Below are 18,164 nucleotides of genomic sequence, written 5' to 3' on the forward strand. Positions count from 1 at the left end.
GACCTGGGAATTTTCCTCTCTAACAAGTCCCCAAATGATGCTAAGGCTGTTGGTCTGGGGACCATACTTGGAGAACCACTGCTCTATATCTTTAACCTCTTACTGGAGCATTCCTGCTTTAACTGGAATCTGACCATATGCTGCAGCTTTTGTAAATTAACTACTGTCCATACTCCCTCACTGTGGTTTTATCTATCTATCTACTCTTTCTGGCCTAGATTCTAAAGTCCATCACTTAAGCCTGTCATCTCCCTTGACCTGTGGTCCTTTTGGCCTTCTTTCTCAGAAGAACCTCGAGCCAGACTGCTAGAGAAAAATCACACAGCCATGCAGTTGGTACCCCCATAAAGTCACCTCCAAACTGAACTTACACCATAAACCTGACTAGTTGCACACTTTGGGTTGCTAGTCACCTGTTCAAATCTTCATCCCAAAACATCTCCCTTCAAGTTGAGCATTTTCAAGTCCTATCCAGGAAGGCATTACAAGCCCTCAGACCTTCCTGCACCAAGACGTCCCACCATCCATCATCATAGTTGTGGTAGGCAGAATTCTAAAATGGCCCCAGGATTTTCCCCTATTCTCCGGGAGTGTTAAGTATGATGAATTTTACTCTGATGATTAGATTATTTTACAAGCACAAGGAAAGGGAAATTATGTGGGTGTTCCTAACCAAATCATAAGAGCCCTTTAAAATTCCAGTGTTTTCTCTAACTGGTCACAGTATAGGGACTCAGATTTCAAGCCTGTGAGAGATTCCACATGCCACTTCTGACTTTACAGACAGATACAGATGAAATCAGGATTACAAGGTGAGGAGTGCAGCAAACTAATTAGAGGCCCCTAATAGCCAGCAAGGAAATGGGGAACTCAGTCCCAGTGCCAAAAAAACTCAATATTGCCAACGCCAATGACCCTGGAGGCATAATCTTCACTAGAGCCTCAGGTGTGAGCCCAACCCTGCTGACATCTTGATTTTGGTCTTGTGAGATGCTGAGAACCCAGTTAAGCTTGCCCACACTTATGACCTACAGAATGTGAGATACTAAATGGTTGTTTTTTTAAGCCATTAATGTTTGTGGTAATTGTTATGCAACAACAGAAAACTAACAGCTCAGTCAGGTTTCTCTCTTCCTCCACCTGTGCTCTGGACCCCACCTGGCAGCCAGCAGTAGAGGTCAGTGATTAAAAGCACTGCCTCTGAATTCAGACCGCCTGGTTTTGAATCCCAGCTGCACCATTCGTGAACTCTCAGATTGGGCAAGGTGCGTGACCTCTCTATGCCTTCATTTCCTTGACTGATAACATTTACCCCATAGAATCAAGTGACTTGGTATTGTAAAGCATTTAGGACACATTTTGGCACATTTCAGTTGCTAAATGAATACTAGCTACTCCTGCTACTTCTTATGCTATCATCAACATCTCTTCCTGCTTTCTCGGGCATCTTCCTCCTTTCATTATCACATTTCCCATCTTCAGACTCTTTTTGACTGCTATGTTGCCCTCAGCATTTAAAAATTATTTTAAAATTATAGAATTAATACATGCTCATAAAAAGTTCCCCATTCAGGGCCATTATAAAAAGTGAGAGTCTACTTATAATGGTTTGATATAGCCTTCCAGATCTTTTAAAAAATGCATTACCAAACACATAGGCACAGGGTTATTTTATTAGTTGAAAAAACTGAAGAACACTATGAATATTGTTCTATGACTTGGTTTCACTTACTATACCTTGGCAAACTGCTTACCACAAGCTTTATTTTTTTTTAATTTTTATTTTATATTGGAGTATAGTTGATTGACAATGTTATGTTAGTTTCAGGTGTACAGCAAAATGATTCAATTATACATATACCTATTCTTTTTCAGGTTCTTTCCCCATTTAGGTTGTTACAGAATATTAAGTAGAGTCCCCCGTGCTATACAGTAGGTCCTTGTTGATTATCTATTTTATATGTAATCGTGTGTATATGTTAATCCCAAACACCTAATTTACCCCTCCCCCCCACCTTTCCCCTTTGGTAACCATAAGGTTTTTTTTAAGTCTGTTTCTGCTTTGTAAATAAGTTCATTTGTATTTTTTTTTAGATTCCACATATAAGTGATATCATATGATATTTGTCTTTCTCTAACTTAGTATGATAATCTCTAGGTTCTTCCATGTTACTACAAATGGCATTATTTCATTCTTTTTAATGGCTGAGTAATAGTCCATTGTATATATGTACCACATTTCTTTATCCATTCATCTGTGGATGGATATTTAGGTTGCTTCCATGTCTTGGTTACTGTAAATAGTGCTGCAATGAAACATTGGGGTGCATGTATCTTTTGTAATTACAGTTTACTCCAGATATATGCCCAGGAGTGGGATTGCTGGATCATATGGTAGTCTTATTTTTAGTTTTTTAAGGAACCTCCATACTGTTCTCCATAGTGGCTGTACCAATTTACATTCCCACCAACAGTGTAGGAGGGTTTCCTTTTCTCCACACCCCCTCCAGTATTTGTTTGTAGACTTTTTTTTTTTAACATCTTTATTGGGGTATAATTGCTTTACAGTGGTGTGTTAGTTTCTGCTTTATAACAAAGTGAATCAGTTATACATATACATATGTTCCCGTATCTCTTCCCTCTTGCATCTCCCTCCCTCCCTCCCTCCCTCCCTCCCTATCCCACCCCTCCAGGCTGTCACAAAGCACCGAGCCGATATCCCTGTGCCATGCGGCTGCTTCCCACTAGCTATCTACCTTACGTTTGTTAGTGTGTATATGTCCATGACTCTCTCTCGCCCTGTCACAGCTCACCCTTCCCCCTCCCCATATCCTCAAGTCTGTTCTCCAGTAGGTCTGTGTCTTTATTCCTGTCTTACCCCTAGGTTCTTCATGACGTTTTTTCTTAAATTCCATATATATGTGTTGGCATACGGTATTTGTCTTTTTCTTTCTGACTTATTTACTTCACTCTGTATGACAGACTCTAGGTCTATCCACCTCATTACAAATAGCTCAATTTCGTTTCTTTTTATGGCTGAGTAATATTCCATTGTATATATGTGCCACATCTTCTTTATCCATTCATCCGATGATGGACACTTAGGTTGTTTCCATCTCCGGGCTATTGTAAATAGAGCAGCAATGAACATTTTGGTACATGACTCTCTTTGAATTTTGGTTTTCTCAGGTATATGCCCAGTAGTGGGATTGCTGGGTCATATGGTAGTTCTACTTGTAGTTTTTTAAGGGACCTCCACACTGTTCTCCATAGTGGCTGAACCAATTCACATTCCCATCAGCAGTGCAAGAGTGTTCCCTTTTCTCCACACCCTCTCCAGCATTTACTGTTTCTAAATTTTTTGATGATGGCCTTTCTGACTGGTGTGAGATGATATCTCATTGTAGTTTTGATTTGCATTTCTCTAATGATTAATGATGTTGAGCATTCTTTCATGTGTTTGTTGGCAGTCTGTATATCTTCTTTGGAGAAATGTCTATTCTGACTGGTGTGAGGTGATACCTCATTGTAGTTTTGATTTTCATTTCTGCAATAATTAGTAACGTTGAGCATCTTTTCATGTGCTTTTTGGCTATCTGTGTGTCTTCTTTGGAGGAATGTCTATTTAGATCTTCAACCCATTTTTTGATTGGGCTGTTTTTTGATATTGAGCTGCATGAGCTGTCTGTATATACCATATATACCACAAGATTTTTTTTTTTTAGATGTTGGGGGTAGGAGTTTTTTTTTTTTTTTTTTTTGCTGTGTTGGGTCCCCGTTTCCGTGCGAGGGCTTTCTTTAGTTGTGGCAAGCGGGGGCCACTCTTCATCGCGGTGCGTGGGCCTTTCACCGTCGCGGCTTCTCCTGTTGCGGAGCACAGGCTCTGGACGCGCAGGCTCAGCAGTTGTGGCCCACGGGCCCAGTTGCTCTGCGGCATGCGGGATACTCCCAGACCAGGGCTCGAACCCGTGTCCCCTGCATTAGCAGGCAGACTCTCAACCACTGCACCACCAGGGAAGCCCCTATACCACAAGCTTTAAATGGCCACAGAATTCCTTGGTTTGAAGGTGTTATGACTCATTTAACCATTCCTCTATCGCAATTCAGTTATTTCCTATTTCTCATTCTTCAATACTGTGATTTATAATATATATTTGATCACTCATATGACCAAAATATGTTTCTCAGATATACTTGGTCTTTCTCCAGTTTCTGGCCCACAGCTCCCAAAACCCTTGGAATGTCATGCGTGGCAAGAGCAATAGGAGCATCTTTTGTTATATTTGGTCTCTTGTCCTCAGTTCATGACAGAGCCTGAAAGGTGAAATTCGTGTCTTGTTATTCATAACAAACTCCTTTCCACCACAAGTAGGTTTATGTTCATAAGGTGACTTCTGAAAAGTACCTAAAGATGGGGGGAGGGGATGGTTGCCAGGAAAACTTAACTGAATAGAGTTGGAAATTTCAGTCCCACCCTCTGACTGGGGAAAGAGGAGAGGGACTGGAGGTTGAAACAGTCACCAATGGCCGATGATTTAATCAATCATGCCCATGTGATGGAGCCTCCATAAAAACCCAAGGGGGGGGGGTTCAGAGAGCTTCTGGGTTGGTGAACACATGGAGGTGCTGGGAGAGTGCTCCGCAAGCAGAGGATGTAGAAGCTCTGTGCCCCTTTCCACCTACTTTGCTCTATGCATCTCTTCCATCAGGCCGTTCCTGAGTTACAGCCTTTTATAATAAATCAGTAATACAGCAAATTAATCGAACCCAAACAGGGGCTTCCGAGACCTCCGATCTATAGCCAGTGTGTCAAAAGCACAGGTGAAACCTGGCTTTTGAGTAGACTCTGAAGCTGGGGGGTGCGGTGGCACAGCCCTTATACGATTGAGCTCTTACCACGTAGAATCTGATGCTATTTCCAGGCAGAGAGTGTCAGAATTGAGTTAAATCGTAAGACACACTGCTGGTGTCAGGATCTGCAAAGGAAGCTTACCGTACCCTTCCTACCCAATCCTTCGTTACCCCAACCGTTGCATTCCTATCTCCAGGATTCCTATCTTGAACTACCTCTGTAGTTCAGTTGTCTTCTGATGGGCTTAGAATGCTAGTGGAGACAGGGACCACAGTGCAAAATGGGTTAATCTTAAGTTAAAACTAAGCTATCCATTAAATACTATACACTAAATGGCAGTCTCTGTACAACTACTTAATGAGGATATTATTGATTATACAGCAAATCAGTATCAGCCACAAATGTACAGTATGGTCAGGAGACTGACAGCTACTGCATTTCATTTGTCACGTTATGAAAGTGGTAACAGTACACTGATGACACATGAGGGTCACCTTATCCAGCCATGGGTGGGGATACAGGCCAGAACCACTTTCCAGATGTTACTTAAAGCAGGTCTGAAGTAGGAGTTAGTCAGGCAATCATAGACCTTCTAATAAGACCAGCTTTGCAAACACTATCTTTTGCTTGTCTCTGCTCATTGCTATCACTTTTTACAATCTCATTACACCAGCTAGAAATACTGGGTTAGTATAGGGAGTTATAAGCACAGCAAGGATATGCTCATACAGCTTAGCTCAGAGGGAACATTGGCCGGTCCCATCCATGTATCCCCATAATGACCAGACATTCCTGCTGGCACTCCCGTTGTCTCCCACACCTGGAAAACCATGAATTCTGCCATGCCACCTTCTTTCAAAAAACCTGTCTTCAACCACACAAACCTTTTGGGTACCTAGTCAGACCTAACCTGCACCATTTATTGGGAGATTTGTTCCACACATTGACCATCCAGGTCCTAGGGTCTGCGTATAAAGAAGTCTTACTTGCCTAAAGCTTCCTTTGTTTCTAGAAGTAGACACTAGATGCTAGTAAAGAACATGTGACAACCTACCCTTCCACATATCTATCAGGGACCGGCTATGTGCTTGGCCTGCGTTAATAAACAATGAGTCAGCATCCTCTCTATCCCCAGGATAGTTCCTCTTTATGGGGAATGCTTAAATCTTTTTATTCTGTCCTCAACTCCACCATCCTTTTCTCCTTATCCCAAAGTCCCTGGAGATGACAAGACAGAACTATTCATGAATGATCCAATTCTACTGGTGTCGTGAGTGTTGTGGCCACTTTGAGAGGGGAAGAAAATGCTTCAGAATCACACACTTTTGCAATTCAACTTACTTGCTGTTTTACAACTTTTAATTCCAAAGACTTTACAATGTCACATTTTCTTGTTTGTTGGTATAACTTTAGTAGTTCAAATCAAGAAAGAGATCACATGTTCTAATCCATCATGATGATGCAATATTTAGCTCTTCCTTGAAGCTGGAACTCAGCAATTTGTTTCCTATGAAATAACAATGTAATAATACAGTTGTGTAACAGATGTGATATAGAGAATCATTACCAATATCTTTAGTTTCCATTTTTAGGATAAAGCCAAAGGTCTTGACATTTCGCCTGAGCTTAGTTATCATTCTTCCCTTTATGACCACTGCAGGGCAGAAGTGACATTTAAAAGGCCATTAGGGACTTCCCTGGTGGTGCAGTGGTTAAGAATCCACCTGCCAATGCAGGGGACACGGGTTCGAGCCCTGGTCTGGGAAGATCCCACATGCTGCGGAGCAACTAAGCCTGTGCGCCACAACTACTGAGCCTGTGCTCTAGAGCCCGCAAGCCACAACTACAGAGCCCACGTGCCACAACTACTGAAGGCCGTGCGCCTAGAACCCATGCTCCGCAACAAGAGAAGCCACTGCAATGAGAAGCCCATGCACCGCCAACTACAGAAAGCCCACGCACGGCAACTAAGTCCCAATGCAGACAAAAATAAATAATAAATAAATTTATTTAAAAAATAAAAATAAAAGGGCCATCAATCCACTGCTCCAGGACTAGGGGTTGAGGTGAGGCAGGGTTACCCAATGCCAACACTCAGTGTGAAGGGAAGCCTGTCAAGCTACTGGCTCCTAAAGGGAGATGCTAAGATTCCATTACCCAGCTCTAAACTAGTACACTAAGAGTGAAGCCACCAGGAAACTTACAAAATCCCATATAATCCACAATATATTACCATTAACAGCATTAGGAATTAAATGTGAAAACTAGGATAAAAATAATTCCACAGGGCTCAAGGATGTATTGTACAACATGAAATATAGCCAATATTTTGTAATAACTGTAAATGGAAAGTAACTTTTAAAATTCTATAAAAATAAATTATAAATTACATAATAACAACTTCCACAGAATTCAAAAACTTTGGTTCCAGTCTTCTTGTAAGCTAGGGTCTTACAAGGTATGTCTGTTACCCAGTTAGAACACTGCCATTTGTCATCTACCATAAGCAGTGTTACCTTTGGAGGGCAGAACAGGCACCAAGTAGGAAACCCCAAACAAAATCCAAAAAGCAAATCATAAGACAAACTGGACATAGGATAGATACCAACCTCTAGAGCTGCTGGGTATTTCCTAAACTTTATAGCATCTGCCTCAAATCTCTGGTACTTTGTAAGGTACCTTGGTTTTAGCTCTCTCATAGTTACCTGAGGGAAGGGATTCATACATTAAACAATCCAAGTGGCTTCAAAACCAAAGGGAAAAAACAATTCAAAAACACATCGTTCAAGAAAATGACCTATTTTTCACAATACAATTCTATGCCATTCTATTGTTCCTGGCAGTAAAAAATACATTTGGCAAAAATAATAGACAATCTAGAGAAGAGAGCCTTCAGCATGAAAATTAAAATCTTGACTGTGTAATCTGGAGCAAACTGAAGTTCCCATTAACTTCTTCACAGGAAGACTCAGTGAGATGTTCTTTCAGACGTGGTCAAAGGAGAAAGTGCTGAAAACTACTAAGCTACAGTATTAAAGGGGGAGGGGTGGGGAGTAAATTTATAACCAAGATAGAAAAAGATTCATACACGCTCTGATGGGCAATGACATGACATGGGAATACAGAGGCAAATAAGACTGAGAAGACCAACGGTATTACGGCTGGTGTTTTAATTTAACTATTGATTTTACAGTGTTAGACGTTATAAACGAGGGCTCACATCTGGAATGCTCACGTGCATTCTGAAGTTTACAAAATGCTGCCATTTCTTATGCACGAGGGGTCTCTAAGCACAGTGGCCCAGATCATTTCTTGCCCTTTTGTAAGCAAGGACTAATTTATCAAAGCCAAAAAAACCCTGCTTATATTGTAAAGGCAACGTGTTTTTTACAAAATCCCCACCAAATCACTGAGCATGAATCAAAGTGACAACAGCCAAGAGTTTAAAATCTAACAATACCCTGACTTTTAAGTAGAAGTGGTAGGCTTAAATATTTCTTGAGTCTAATGGTTTTAGGACTAAGACTGGAACTTATTTAAACTTCTCTGGGGCTCTTATGCATCCCATTCTTCACTTACCTGTCTTGCTTCATTCTTTGCACCCCAGAGGTAATCATCTCCCAAAGCTCTCCTTTGGGCCCGCCCTCCCTCCCCACTCCTGTCAGCTGTGCCCCCGCCAGTCATAGGATGGTCCAAACTCAAGCTTCAACCAGGTGTGGGGAGGCTGCTAGTCCAGTCCCTCAATCTCACCACTTTATGCCCCTCCCACCATAACCCACACAGCAAAGCAAAACAACTTCTCTTCCCAAGTTAACTCTTCTCCATGGATGTTACCATTTTTTTGATGTACTCAAGTTCAAATTCCAGTTTTTTTTTGTTTTTTTTTTTAAGATTGTGCTAGCCCTCTTACATGTCTATCTATTTACTCCCATGTGAGTTAGGATCCTCACCACTTGGTTTTGTTGAATTACAATACTTTTTATTGAGTAAAACTAACTTTATGGCTTTCATCCATATAGGCACTCTCCACTCTAATTCCTACTATAAAATACTACCGGTTGAAGACAAAGCACATTTTTGTCTCATTTCTCTACTCAATCTGGATTAGCCCCTTATTGCCTACAGGATAAAAATCTACAAGTGAAGAGAAACACTACTACTTTACCCCATTCTCCTTGGCCTATTTCCCAATTCCTCACAAGTCTTCCCTCTGGCAGGATAGTCTCGAGAGAAATCCTGCCTGAGCTCATGCTACTGTCTCCATTCCCACTCCAAACTTCCTCTTTTGTCTCCAAGCCACAGCACCTAAAACTGTGTCGAAATTCTCTGCCTCCACATGGACTGCCCATTCTCAGCAATCCAGCTAGACTGATGTCCTATCTCAGCCCAACTCTCCTTACCACTATCACCCAGCTTTCTGTCATCTTCTACTAGAGAACTTTGTTTCAAATTACACTGCAATTTCCTAGAATGCAGGAATTCTAACTTGGGATTCCCTTCGCAAATCCTATGAATGTGAGCAGTACGGTTTAAGTGACAACATACTTTCAAAATGAAGAAGTGCTATTGATTCACCTGGTAGGAAACCACAACAGACAACCAAATAGTAATATGAACCCCCTAGTCACTTACATTCCAGTGGTTTGTGAGAGGCTCTCCTGGACTCCAGTCCCTCTGGCTTGGGCATAGTGTGTTTTCTTCGGAGGGTGACACCAGTGCTTTCACAGCCATCCTGTCGTTTCAGCTGGTAAACCACAGGGACGACGTACTCATATTCACCACCAGCTTGTAATAACCTGTACTTATTTCTGGTGGGCCAGACCATAAGTTGGGGAGGGACAGAGCACTCAGGTGGCATCCTGATTATCCTTCCAGCCTTCAGATAAGACCTTCCTTTGGAAGATGTCAGAGGGCCCTGTGGACTCACTTCTTCAAGGAGGCATTCTGCCTCGTGCATTACATCTTCAGCTTCCAACTCAGAGTCTTCTGAATCCTCAGGAAGCACGATGGTCAAGGCAGCGCTTTTCTGCAGCAAATAGGCTGTCTTAACATTTGAGACGCTGCTCAGGTCTTTCAGCTTCCTGCCTTGCACAGTCTTTTTAGTCTTCGCACACCTTTTCAAGTTCTCTTTATGCACCTCCCCAATCTCATCATTCACCATCACTTCATCTTTGTCTGCACTTAATTTCCTACTTGTGACTGGCTTTCTCCATGACCCCTTGGTTTTGCAGTCTGGTGAGGTCCCTTCATCTCTGGAGGGCATTTGCTGGGGGGATTTCTCTACCTGTGCTTCATACCAATTCATGTCGCACTGGATGCCCTCTTCTACTTTGGTAAACTGGGCCGACCAGGTAGGGGAGGGAACGTGCCCCTCGCAGCCGTTGTTCTCTACCTCACCAAGTTCATCCTGGTTCCTGCTCCCCACTGACAGCTGCTCTGCTCCCTTTCTCCCACTTCCTGGTGAAGACTCAGGGGAATTTTCAGACTGTACCTCATACCACCAACTCATATCACATTGGGTGGCCTGACCTACTTTGTTGAACTGGGCCAACCAGGTAGCGGATGGAACACCCCCCTCAGGGTAGCTATTGCTCTCTACCTCTTCCTCTCCATGCACATTCTCAGGGGAGCCATGGCTCCCACGACTGTTCTCTGGCATACTTTCCCCTGCAGTAAGGAGCTCCTGAGATGCTGAATGTAGGCTCGGGTCTTTTACTGCTTCCATGCGGGCACAGGGTGGCCCTTCCTGATGCAGCTTGTTGACATCTCCAGGAGATGGGTACAGTTTTGAGTTGCTATTCTGGATCTCATCCCTGCCAGGTGGAGGTGGTGGGTTTTGGGAAACAGCTGCATAGCCCTTCTTTTCTTCACTCAAGTTCATGTGGTCTCTACCCTCACGAGGGTTATAGAGCACACCTCTACTTTCACAGGAACTCTGTGAAATCCCATTGTGCTGCGCCTCGTTGCCTGGCATGGCATAAGCTACATCATACAATGGCATAGTTTCTTTTGATGTAATTGTAGGGATACTGGTCACCCTTCCTACATCAGGGCTGTCGCCTTCTGAGTGCACGTCTCGTTTTTCATTCAAGTTTTCAGCCTGTTGAGGTTCAGTGTCTGTTTGTGTGTCCTTTGTTTTCATTTTTTCCCAATAGCCACCATATTGTCGGTATTGTGCCGTGTTATAAAACACAGGGACTATGGGTCGTCGGTTAAGAGAAGTGGGCAACGGGGATTGAGGGACGAGGAAACCAGGATACTCATTGAGCACCACAGGATATGAAAAATACAGACTTCCACTTGTGAAACCTAGAAAGAGAAAGGGATAGCCATTTTGTCCCCTGCAGCTGGTCACAACATTCAGCCAGTACACACCTCACCTGTACAGCCACAACTGTTCAGATCCACCACAGGACTACCACTTAGTCTTCTGTTATCAAAGCCAAGGTCTTAAAGTCCTCCCAAGTCCTTACATGAATAACTACTAACTTTCTTAACCCATCTCCCACACATCTCACAGGTCTGTAATCCATTTTGCTTCCAGAACAATCTTTCTGAACAATCTGTGATCCTCACTTCAGTTACAGTATTTGAATGGCTTATCATGGCCTGTCAGGATAATAAGGGACAATGACCTTAGGATGGCATAAAGCACCTCATTATCTAGTTTCTCACTGTATCATCTCATTACATCCATTAAAATGTAGGTGGTCCACCAAGGCTCTAGCCATAGGCACATTCCTCCACTAAGCCAACTTTGAAAACTTCTCTTTCGTTTTCTGGAACACCCTCCCTTCCCCTAATCATTTTTTTTTTAATCTTTAATGGAGTATAATTGCTTTACAATGTTGTGATAGTTTCTGCTGTACAACAAAGTGAATCAGCCATATGTATACATATATCCCCATATCCCCTCCCCCAAAAACATTTTTAAAAATGGAATCCTGCCATTTTCAACAACTGCTGGACCTTGAGGCATTTTGCCAAGAGAAATCAGTTGGACAGAGAAAGGCAGATGCTGTATGATTACTTTTATGTAAAATCTAGAAAAGACGGCATCACAGAAACAGTAGAACGGTGGTCGGCATGGTAGTTGCTAGAGGGTGGGGAAATGGGGAGATGTTGGCCAACGGCAAAAAGAAACCTCTAATTCCACTTATTATACAAAAGACGAAATGGAGGCAAAGAAAAGAGATACATTTACCCAAAAAAAGAACTAATTCAGCTATTTTAATTCCACAGCACAGTGTACTGCATGTCCAATTAATATTTAAAAGATGGTAGGCTTCATAATTCTGGATATTCTAGAAGCTTGGAAGTCACTCAGTCCTGCCAAAGTAAAAAGCTGAACAAGAACCAAGAATTCTCAGATCATTCACAGCAATGTAGTTACAGGGAAAACTGCTACCACAACACAGAGAGACATGTGAATGCATTCACAGCTTACAGGAGCACAAACTCAAAAAATCAAAACTCCATGGGAGGGACTTCCCTGGTGGAGAAGTAGTTAAGACTCCGCACTCCCGATGCAGGGGGGCCCAGGTTCCGTCCCTGGTCACGGAACTAGATCCCACATGCATGCCACAACTGAGTGTTCATATGCCACAACTAAGGAGCCCTCCTGCTGCAACTAAGACCCAGTGCAACCAAATAAATAAATATTAAAAAAAAAAAACCTCCATGGAAACTCAGTGGGGCACGGAAATCTGAGCTGTTATTGACAGACTGCAAGATCAGGTTGGATGGAGAAGTCTGAGTTCAAATCCGCAGAGGAACCCATTCATAAGGGGACTGCCCCACAGACTTTTTAAAGTTCTACATGCAGTAGTTCAACCAGTTTCTCACAGTAAATCTAGGAGAAAAATCCCCTGTCCGTCCTGCAGGGAGAAAGGAAAAGGAATCACTGTAACATACACCAAAAGCACTGTTCTTAACAAGGTTCATCTTCAAAAGAAACTATTTAACCAGAGCCTGACTGATGCAGGGGAATGAAATACTTTTATCCAGCCCACTCTAGCCACCCTTCCCAACCCAATGGGAGGGGGAAGGTGAAGCATGCGTATTTTGCTGTCCAAAGGCACAATCACACTAAAAGACTGAGACCTAATCATAGTCCTTTCACAAACAGGACTATGATCCCTTCCCCACCTCCACAAGGTAACATCCCATTACTAAAGGCCTATTCAGATCAGTTCCTTTTATCCAGTACAAAATGGCTGACAATCAAAAAGACATTATAAGGCATAAGAAAAAGCAAAAACTGTCTATAAAAAAAAACTCACTTTAAATATAAAAACAGGGATTATATGGAAATGGAAGGAGAAAGGTGTACCATGCTAATAACACTAATCAAAAGAAAGTGAGAGAAGCTGTATTTATTTCAGACAGATTTCAGAGCAAGGAAAGTGACCAGGGATATAAAATGGGGCATTACAAGAAAAAGTCAGTTCTTCATTGAGACATAACAATCCCTAATGTGTATTTCATTAACAGTGGATGAAACTATGTGAAGTAAAAGTCACAGAACTGCAAGAAAAATAGATGAATCCATTGTTGGAAACTTTAACACACCTATAGCAGAAATGGATAGATGCAGCCAGGTAAAAAAATCAGTAAGGACCACTGAACGCCACAGCACCATCAACCAACTGGACATAACTGACCTCTACAGATCCCCTCATCCAACGGAATATTTTTCTCACACTCACATAGAACATTCACCAAGATAGACCACATTGTGTGCCACAAAAAACACAAATTTAAAAGTATACTAATCATAACATGTCTGCTTAGACCACAACTGAATGAATGTAGGAAACAAAACAGAAGACACAAATTCCTAATACCAGAAATGAAGGAGGGCCCATTACTACAGATCCCATGGACATTAAAAAGAAATGAATATTATGAACCATATTCCCACAATATTTATTACATAGATAAAAAGGACCAATTCCTTAAGAGACAATTTGCCAAAACTCACACAATTAGAAACTGACAATCTGAACGGACTTCTATCCATTAGGTCCAAGATGTCTACCTTCCAGATATTTTCAAGACTTGCTTGTCATCTTCCTCCAACATACTTTTCTGACATCACCATAATAGCTTTTAGAATCTTTTAGGCCATGTCGAAAAATTACAGGGACTAGGAGCACTAAGGCACCTCTGGCCTCACACGTGAGGGGACTTTGGTCGGATTACTCTGTGACCCTGGGCCAGTCACTGACTGCGAGCCTCAGTTCCCTCATCTGGGGAACAAGGACAGCAACAGTACCTAGCTCATGGGCTGTTGAGGTCAATGAGAGAACCTATTTCTAGCCTTCAGCAAAGTAACTGGCATATAGCTAGAATTCGAATGTTTCCTATTAACCTGAACAACAAACACTGCCCCATGCGCTGCTACAGTCTCTCTGGTGTGAGCACAGGGTGAGGAAAGGGAGGTAATGGACACAGGTGTTAGTAAGCTTCAGGCTTTGGCTCACAGGGAGGGTCCCTAGTCCCACTGAACCTCTTTGGGGATTCAGATTCCTTACCTGCCCCAGGAATGGAGAATGGATTATAGATAGCATTCTGGTACCAGGGACCCAGGTGAAGCTGCTGGGCCACGGGGTGCACATAAAAGAAAGGTCTGGAGTTACTGCCCTCAAAATGGTCGTTGTTTCCTGAAGAGTTCATTTCCCAGGCTGAAAAGCAGGTGTTTGTAGTTAGGGAAGGACAGCCGTACTCTGCCCTGTAAAGTGCTGTAAAGGAAGAAAGTCGTCCTTGTCCCCCATCAGAACTGGGAGCCTGGGTGGAGGTCCCTTACCTTCTCTTCCCGCTCGCCTGGGATGGGGACACGCGGGGGCTGCCCTTGGTGCGTTTCGACCAGGGGAGCAGCACCCAGAGGCCCGGGCCCGCGTCGTGCTGAGCAAGTCTGGCTCCCCAGGCAGGAGCACCGTGGGGAGGTGAGGCCTTGGAGGCGCGGGGTACCTAGCGCTGGGCGCCAAAGGCCAGGGGCCGCGCCCCGCGGCTGCACTGGAAGACGCGGCCTAGGCCTCGGCTTCACCGCCCTTGTCCGCAGCCTCTCCAGCCTGCCCCCCAGCCTCCACCCAGGCCGAACCCCTCCTCAGGCCGGGAGTCCAGACCCCCAGCTCTGCGTCTCCTACCAACCCCCTCTCCACAGGCCAGTCTGTTCCCGCGACCTCCACACCCTGCACCCCCAAGCCCCGCAGGACCCGCGCTCGCGTTCGGGACACCAACCTGCTCCAGCTCGACGTCTGCGACTGGCAGCCTCTACGGTGGCACACACGACCCGCGCCGACCCCACTTCTGTAACGAGTTGAACCTACGCTGCCGGTGGCCGAGGCTCCAGCCTTTATCTGGGCGGCTGGAAGGCGACGTGCTGCCTCTTCCGCAGGCACCGCCCCTGGCGCATTCCCTCCCGCGCATGCGCCCTGTCAGAGCTCGTAGGCCAGGTGGGTCGGATCGAAGGCGCTGGTGGAAGCCGGGGCTGAGACTTGGTGGAGGGGAGCGGCTCTGTGCATGCTGCTCCTGGGTGAACCCCAGTCCTCCCTTCTGCCCACCCTTGTGTGTGTGTGTGTGTGTGTGTGTGTGTGGTCGCCCTGGCCTAGACTCTTCTAGAGGACAGAGCCTTTCCCGTTCCCTTCGCTCTCCACGACTGTCCCCTCCTCTGAGTGTGTTGAGTGAGGTCGGGTCAGGCCGCTCCTCTGAGCTCCTGGTCTCCTCCTTCCTTGGGCCTAAAGCCGCTGACACTTAAGGAAGAGGAGGCTACCGAGGAGGAGCAGAGAGGAAGGAGGCCAACGTGGACGGAGGACAGACCTGAGAGGAGGAAGACTCACAAAGGAGAGGTGAACAAGCGTGCTTAATGCTGCTGAGCGCGGCATCTCGCGGGGGCAGGGGCTTCGGCAATTAGGACGCTAGTGGTCGGGGGAAGTGTTGGGACAGGAAGGCGCTGGAAGTCTGTGGGGTGATGGATGGGCAGTTAGAAGGGGGAAGCTGGCAGGTACAGAGTACTCTTTGTACATGAGATAAAGGAAAGACATAGGACAGTGGTAAAGCGGGCAGGAATAGTACTTCTAAGGAGCATTGAAAGTTTGGAATGACTGTGTTACCAGGTCGCGATCGTGTTTGGCCAGAAATTGCAGTTGGTGAGACAGAGTAAAGGTTTTCTTTGTCATAAAAAATCTCTGGAGGTAGACTGCCTGAGGGCTGGCCTGGTGTCTTCTTGGTCTCACAAAGGAGTCCATCTAGTTCACTCTTTACCCAGCATCCTTAGAACTGGCTTCTTTCTTCAACTTGCCTCTTTATCCAAATGCTTGTTCCAGGCATAAAGCAGGAGGAAAACAAGGGAAATTGGAGGGGGGAGGGAGGCACAAAGGACACACACCAGCTGCTCGTCAGTCATCAGTCGTGTTCTTAAAGAGTTATAATAGAAAACACATGCAGCTTCAGGTTATATCTCTTTGGTTACCCCCAGTTGAAAGGATGTGTGGGAGCTCTTGTCTTTGAGCTGGGCATATTGCCACTTGGAAGAAACTGGGATGCCGTGACTAAGAGTGGAGAATAAATATTAATTGGGCAGCTAACAGTGTCTGTTATAAGGATTCAGATAATGAAAGAAACATTCTTCTTCCACTTCCCTTTACTCTTATTGTCCCCAATCATCATCCTACCTTCTTCCCTTCACAGCTAAATTTCTCTATAAAGGACCATAAACACTCAGCCTTCTCCACCTCCTGTTCCTCTACTCACTGCAAATCCAGATTTTGTTACCATTATGCCCACTCATTCACCCTCACCAAGGACACTAATGAACCACTTGCTGCTAGATGGCATGGAAACTTTTCAGTTCATATCACTAAACCTCACCTCCCAGGTACCAGCCTAATTGATTGCCTCTCTACTGACCCTTCTTAAAGTCTTTTACTGGCTCTCTTCCCAAATTTCTCTCTTATGTTCATATTCTCCAGGTATGGTCTTAAATTTTTCTCCATCTTATTCCACTGTCTCTGCATTTTCACCCATTCTCAGGGCTTACAATACAACCAGCATACTGCTCACACCCAAATCTCTCATCTCCAGTCTCTCGACTAGACATGTATATCTCAACAGAAGACTTGTGCTGTTGTTAGGACATGTGCAAATGATGTCTTTTGTTATTCATAATAAGCCCCTTTCCACCACTGCAGAATTTATGCTAATAAGGTGAGTAGGGTGGGGCCCCTAATTAACTGGAGGAAGGAGGCTGGTCACCAGAAAGACCAAACTTGTGATTAGAGTGGGAACTCTTAGTCCCACCCCTCAACCTCTGGGGGGGTGGGGGCGGCAGGGAGCTGGAGGTTGAGTTCAGTAAGTCTTGAAATTGACACTGTTTATTAAGTACCCAAGAAATGTTAGTCATTGATGCTGTTTCCTTTTCGTGGTTTTCAAAAAGCAACATTCAAGGAAAAACACAAATATTCTTCAATGTGTAATGTGTAAAATGGTTAAACAGACTGTTATATCCATATCATGGAAAACAATTCAGCAATAGGAAAAAATGAAGTATTGATGCACAAAACAACTTAGATGAATCTCAAGGATATTATGCATAGATCAGTGGTTTCCAGTGGTTAAGTTTGAGGTGAGACTGTGACTATAAAGTGGTCATACAAGGGAATTCCCTGGCAGTCCAGTGGTTAAGACTCGACCTTTTCACTGCCAGGCGGGGTTTGATCCCTGGTTGGGGAACTACGATCCCACAAGCCACAGCTGCTCAGCCAGAAAAAAAAAAAGGTCATAGGGCTTCCCTGGTGGCGCAGTGGTTGAGAGTCTGCCTGCCAATGCAGGGGACACGGGTTCGTGCCCCAGTCTGGGAAGACCCCACATGCCGCGGAGCGGCTAGGCCCATGAGCCATGGACGCTGAGCCTGCGCGTCCGGAGCCTGTTCTCCGCAATGGGAGAGGCCACAACAGTGAGAGGCCCGCATACCGCAAAGAAAAAAAAAAAGGTCATAACATGGGAACTTCTTTGGGGTAAAGGATCCTGTTCTGTATCCTTAAACTGATTTCACCTGGCAAAATTTCTTAGAACTATATACCTACCACAAAAATAGTTCTTGTGAAAACTGATGAAATTCAAGAAAGATATATAATGGACTTTCTATATTGTACCAATGTCAACTTCTTTGTTTTGTAATCGTACTATGGTTATAAGATAGAGTTGTAAGATGGTACCTTTGGGGGCTGTGTGAAAGGTACGTGGGAATTCTCTGTACTATTTTTGCTACTTCTATGGGAATCTAAAATTATTTCAAAATGAAAATTAAAAA

At 44.1% G+C, this 18,164-nt stretch overlaps 1 protein-coding gene across 1 annotated transcript; it reads right to left on the minus strand.

Annotated features, from left to right (window-relative positions):
- Positions 1–7,959: 7,959 nt before the first annotated feature.
- On the minus strand, positions 7,960–15,583 carry LOC149748392 (uncharacterized). Its single transcript, XM_089917033.1, has 2 exons — positions 14,389–15,583; positions 7,960–11,161 (listed from the first exon to the last, which is right to left on the minus strand). Exons 1-2 carry the CDS (start codon positions 14,528–14,530, stop codon positions 9,477–9,479), a joined length of 1,827 nt encoding a protein of 608 aa, XP_089773159.1. The 5' UTR covers positions 14,531–15,583; the 3' UTR covers positions 7,960–9,476.
- Between the last annotated feature and the right edge of the window lie 2,581 nt (positions 15,584–18,164).

This window comes from Delphinapterus leucas, chromosome 9 (genome assembly GCF_059928025.1).
Source record: "Delphinapterus leucas isolate spDelLeu-1000000601 "Yukka" chromosome 9, BTC_Dleu_Yukka2, whole genome shotgun sequence".
NCBI lineage: Eukaryota > Metazoa > Chordata > Mammalia > Artiodactyla > Monodontidae > Delphinapterus > Delphinapterus leucas.

Excerpts from the sequence above, each read along its gene's own strand:
- LOC149748392 (XM_089917033.1), bottom strand. The coding sequence starts at position 14,530 with ATGAACTCTTCAGGAAACAACGACCATTTTGAGGGCAGTAACTCCAGA. Across the intron at positions 11,162-14,388 it reads ATTCTCCATTCCTGGGGCAG|GTTTCACAAGTGGAAGTCTG; the intron begins GTAAGGAATCTG and ends TTCTCTTTCTAG.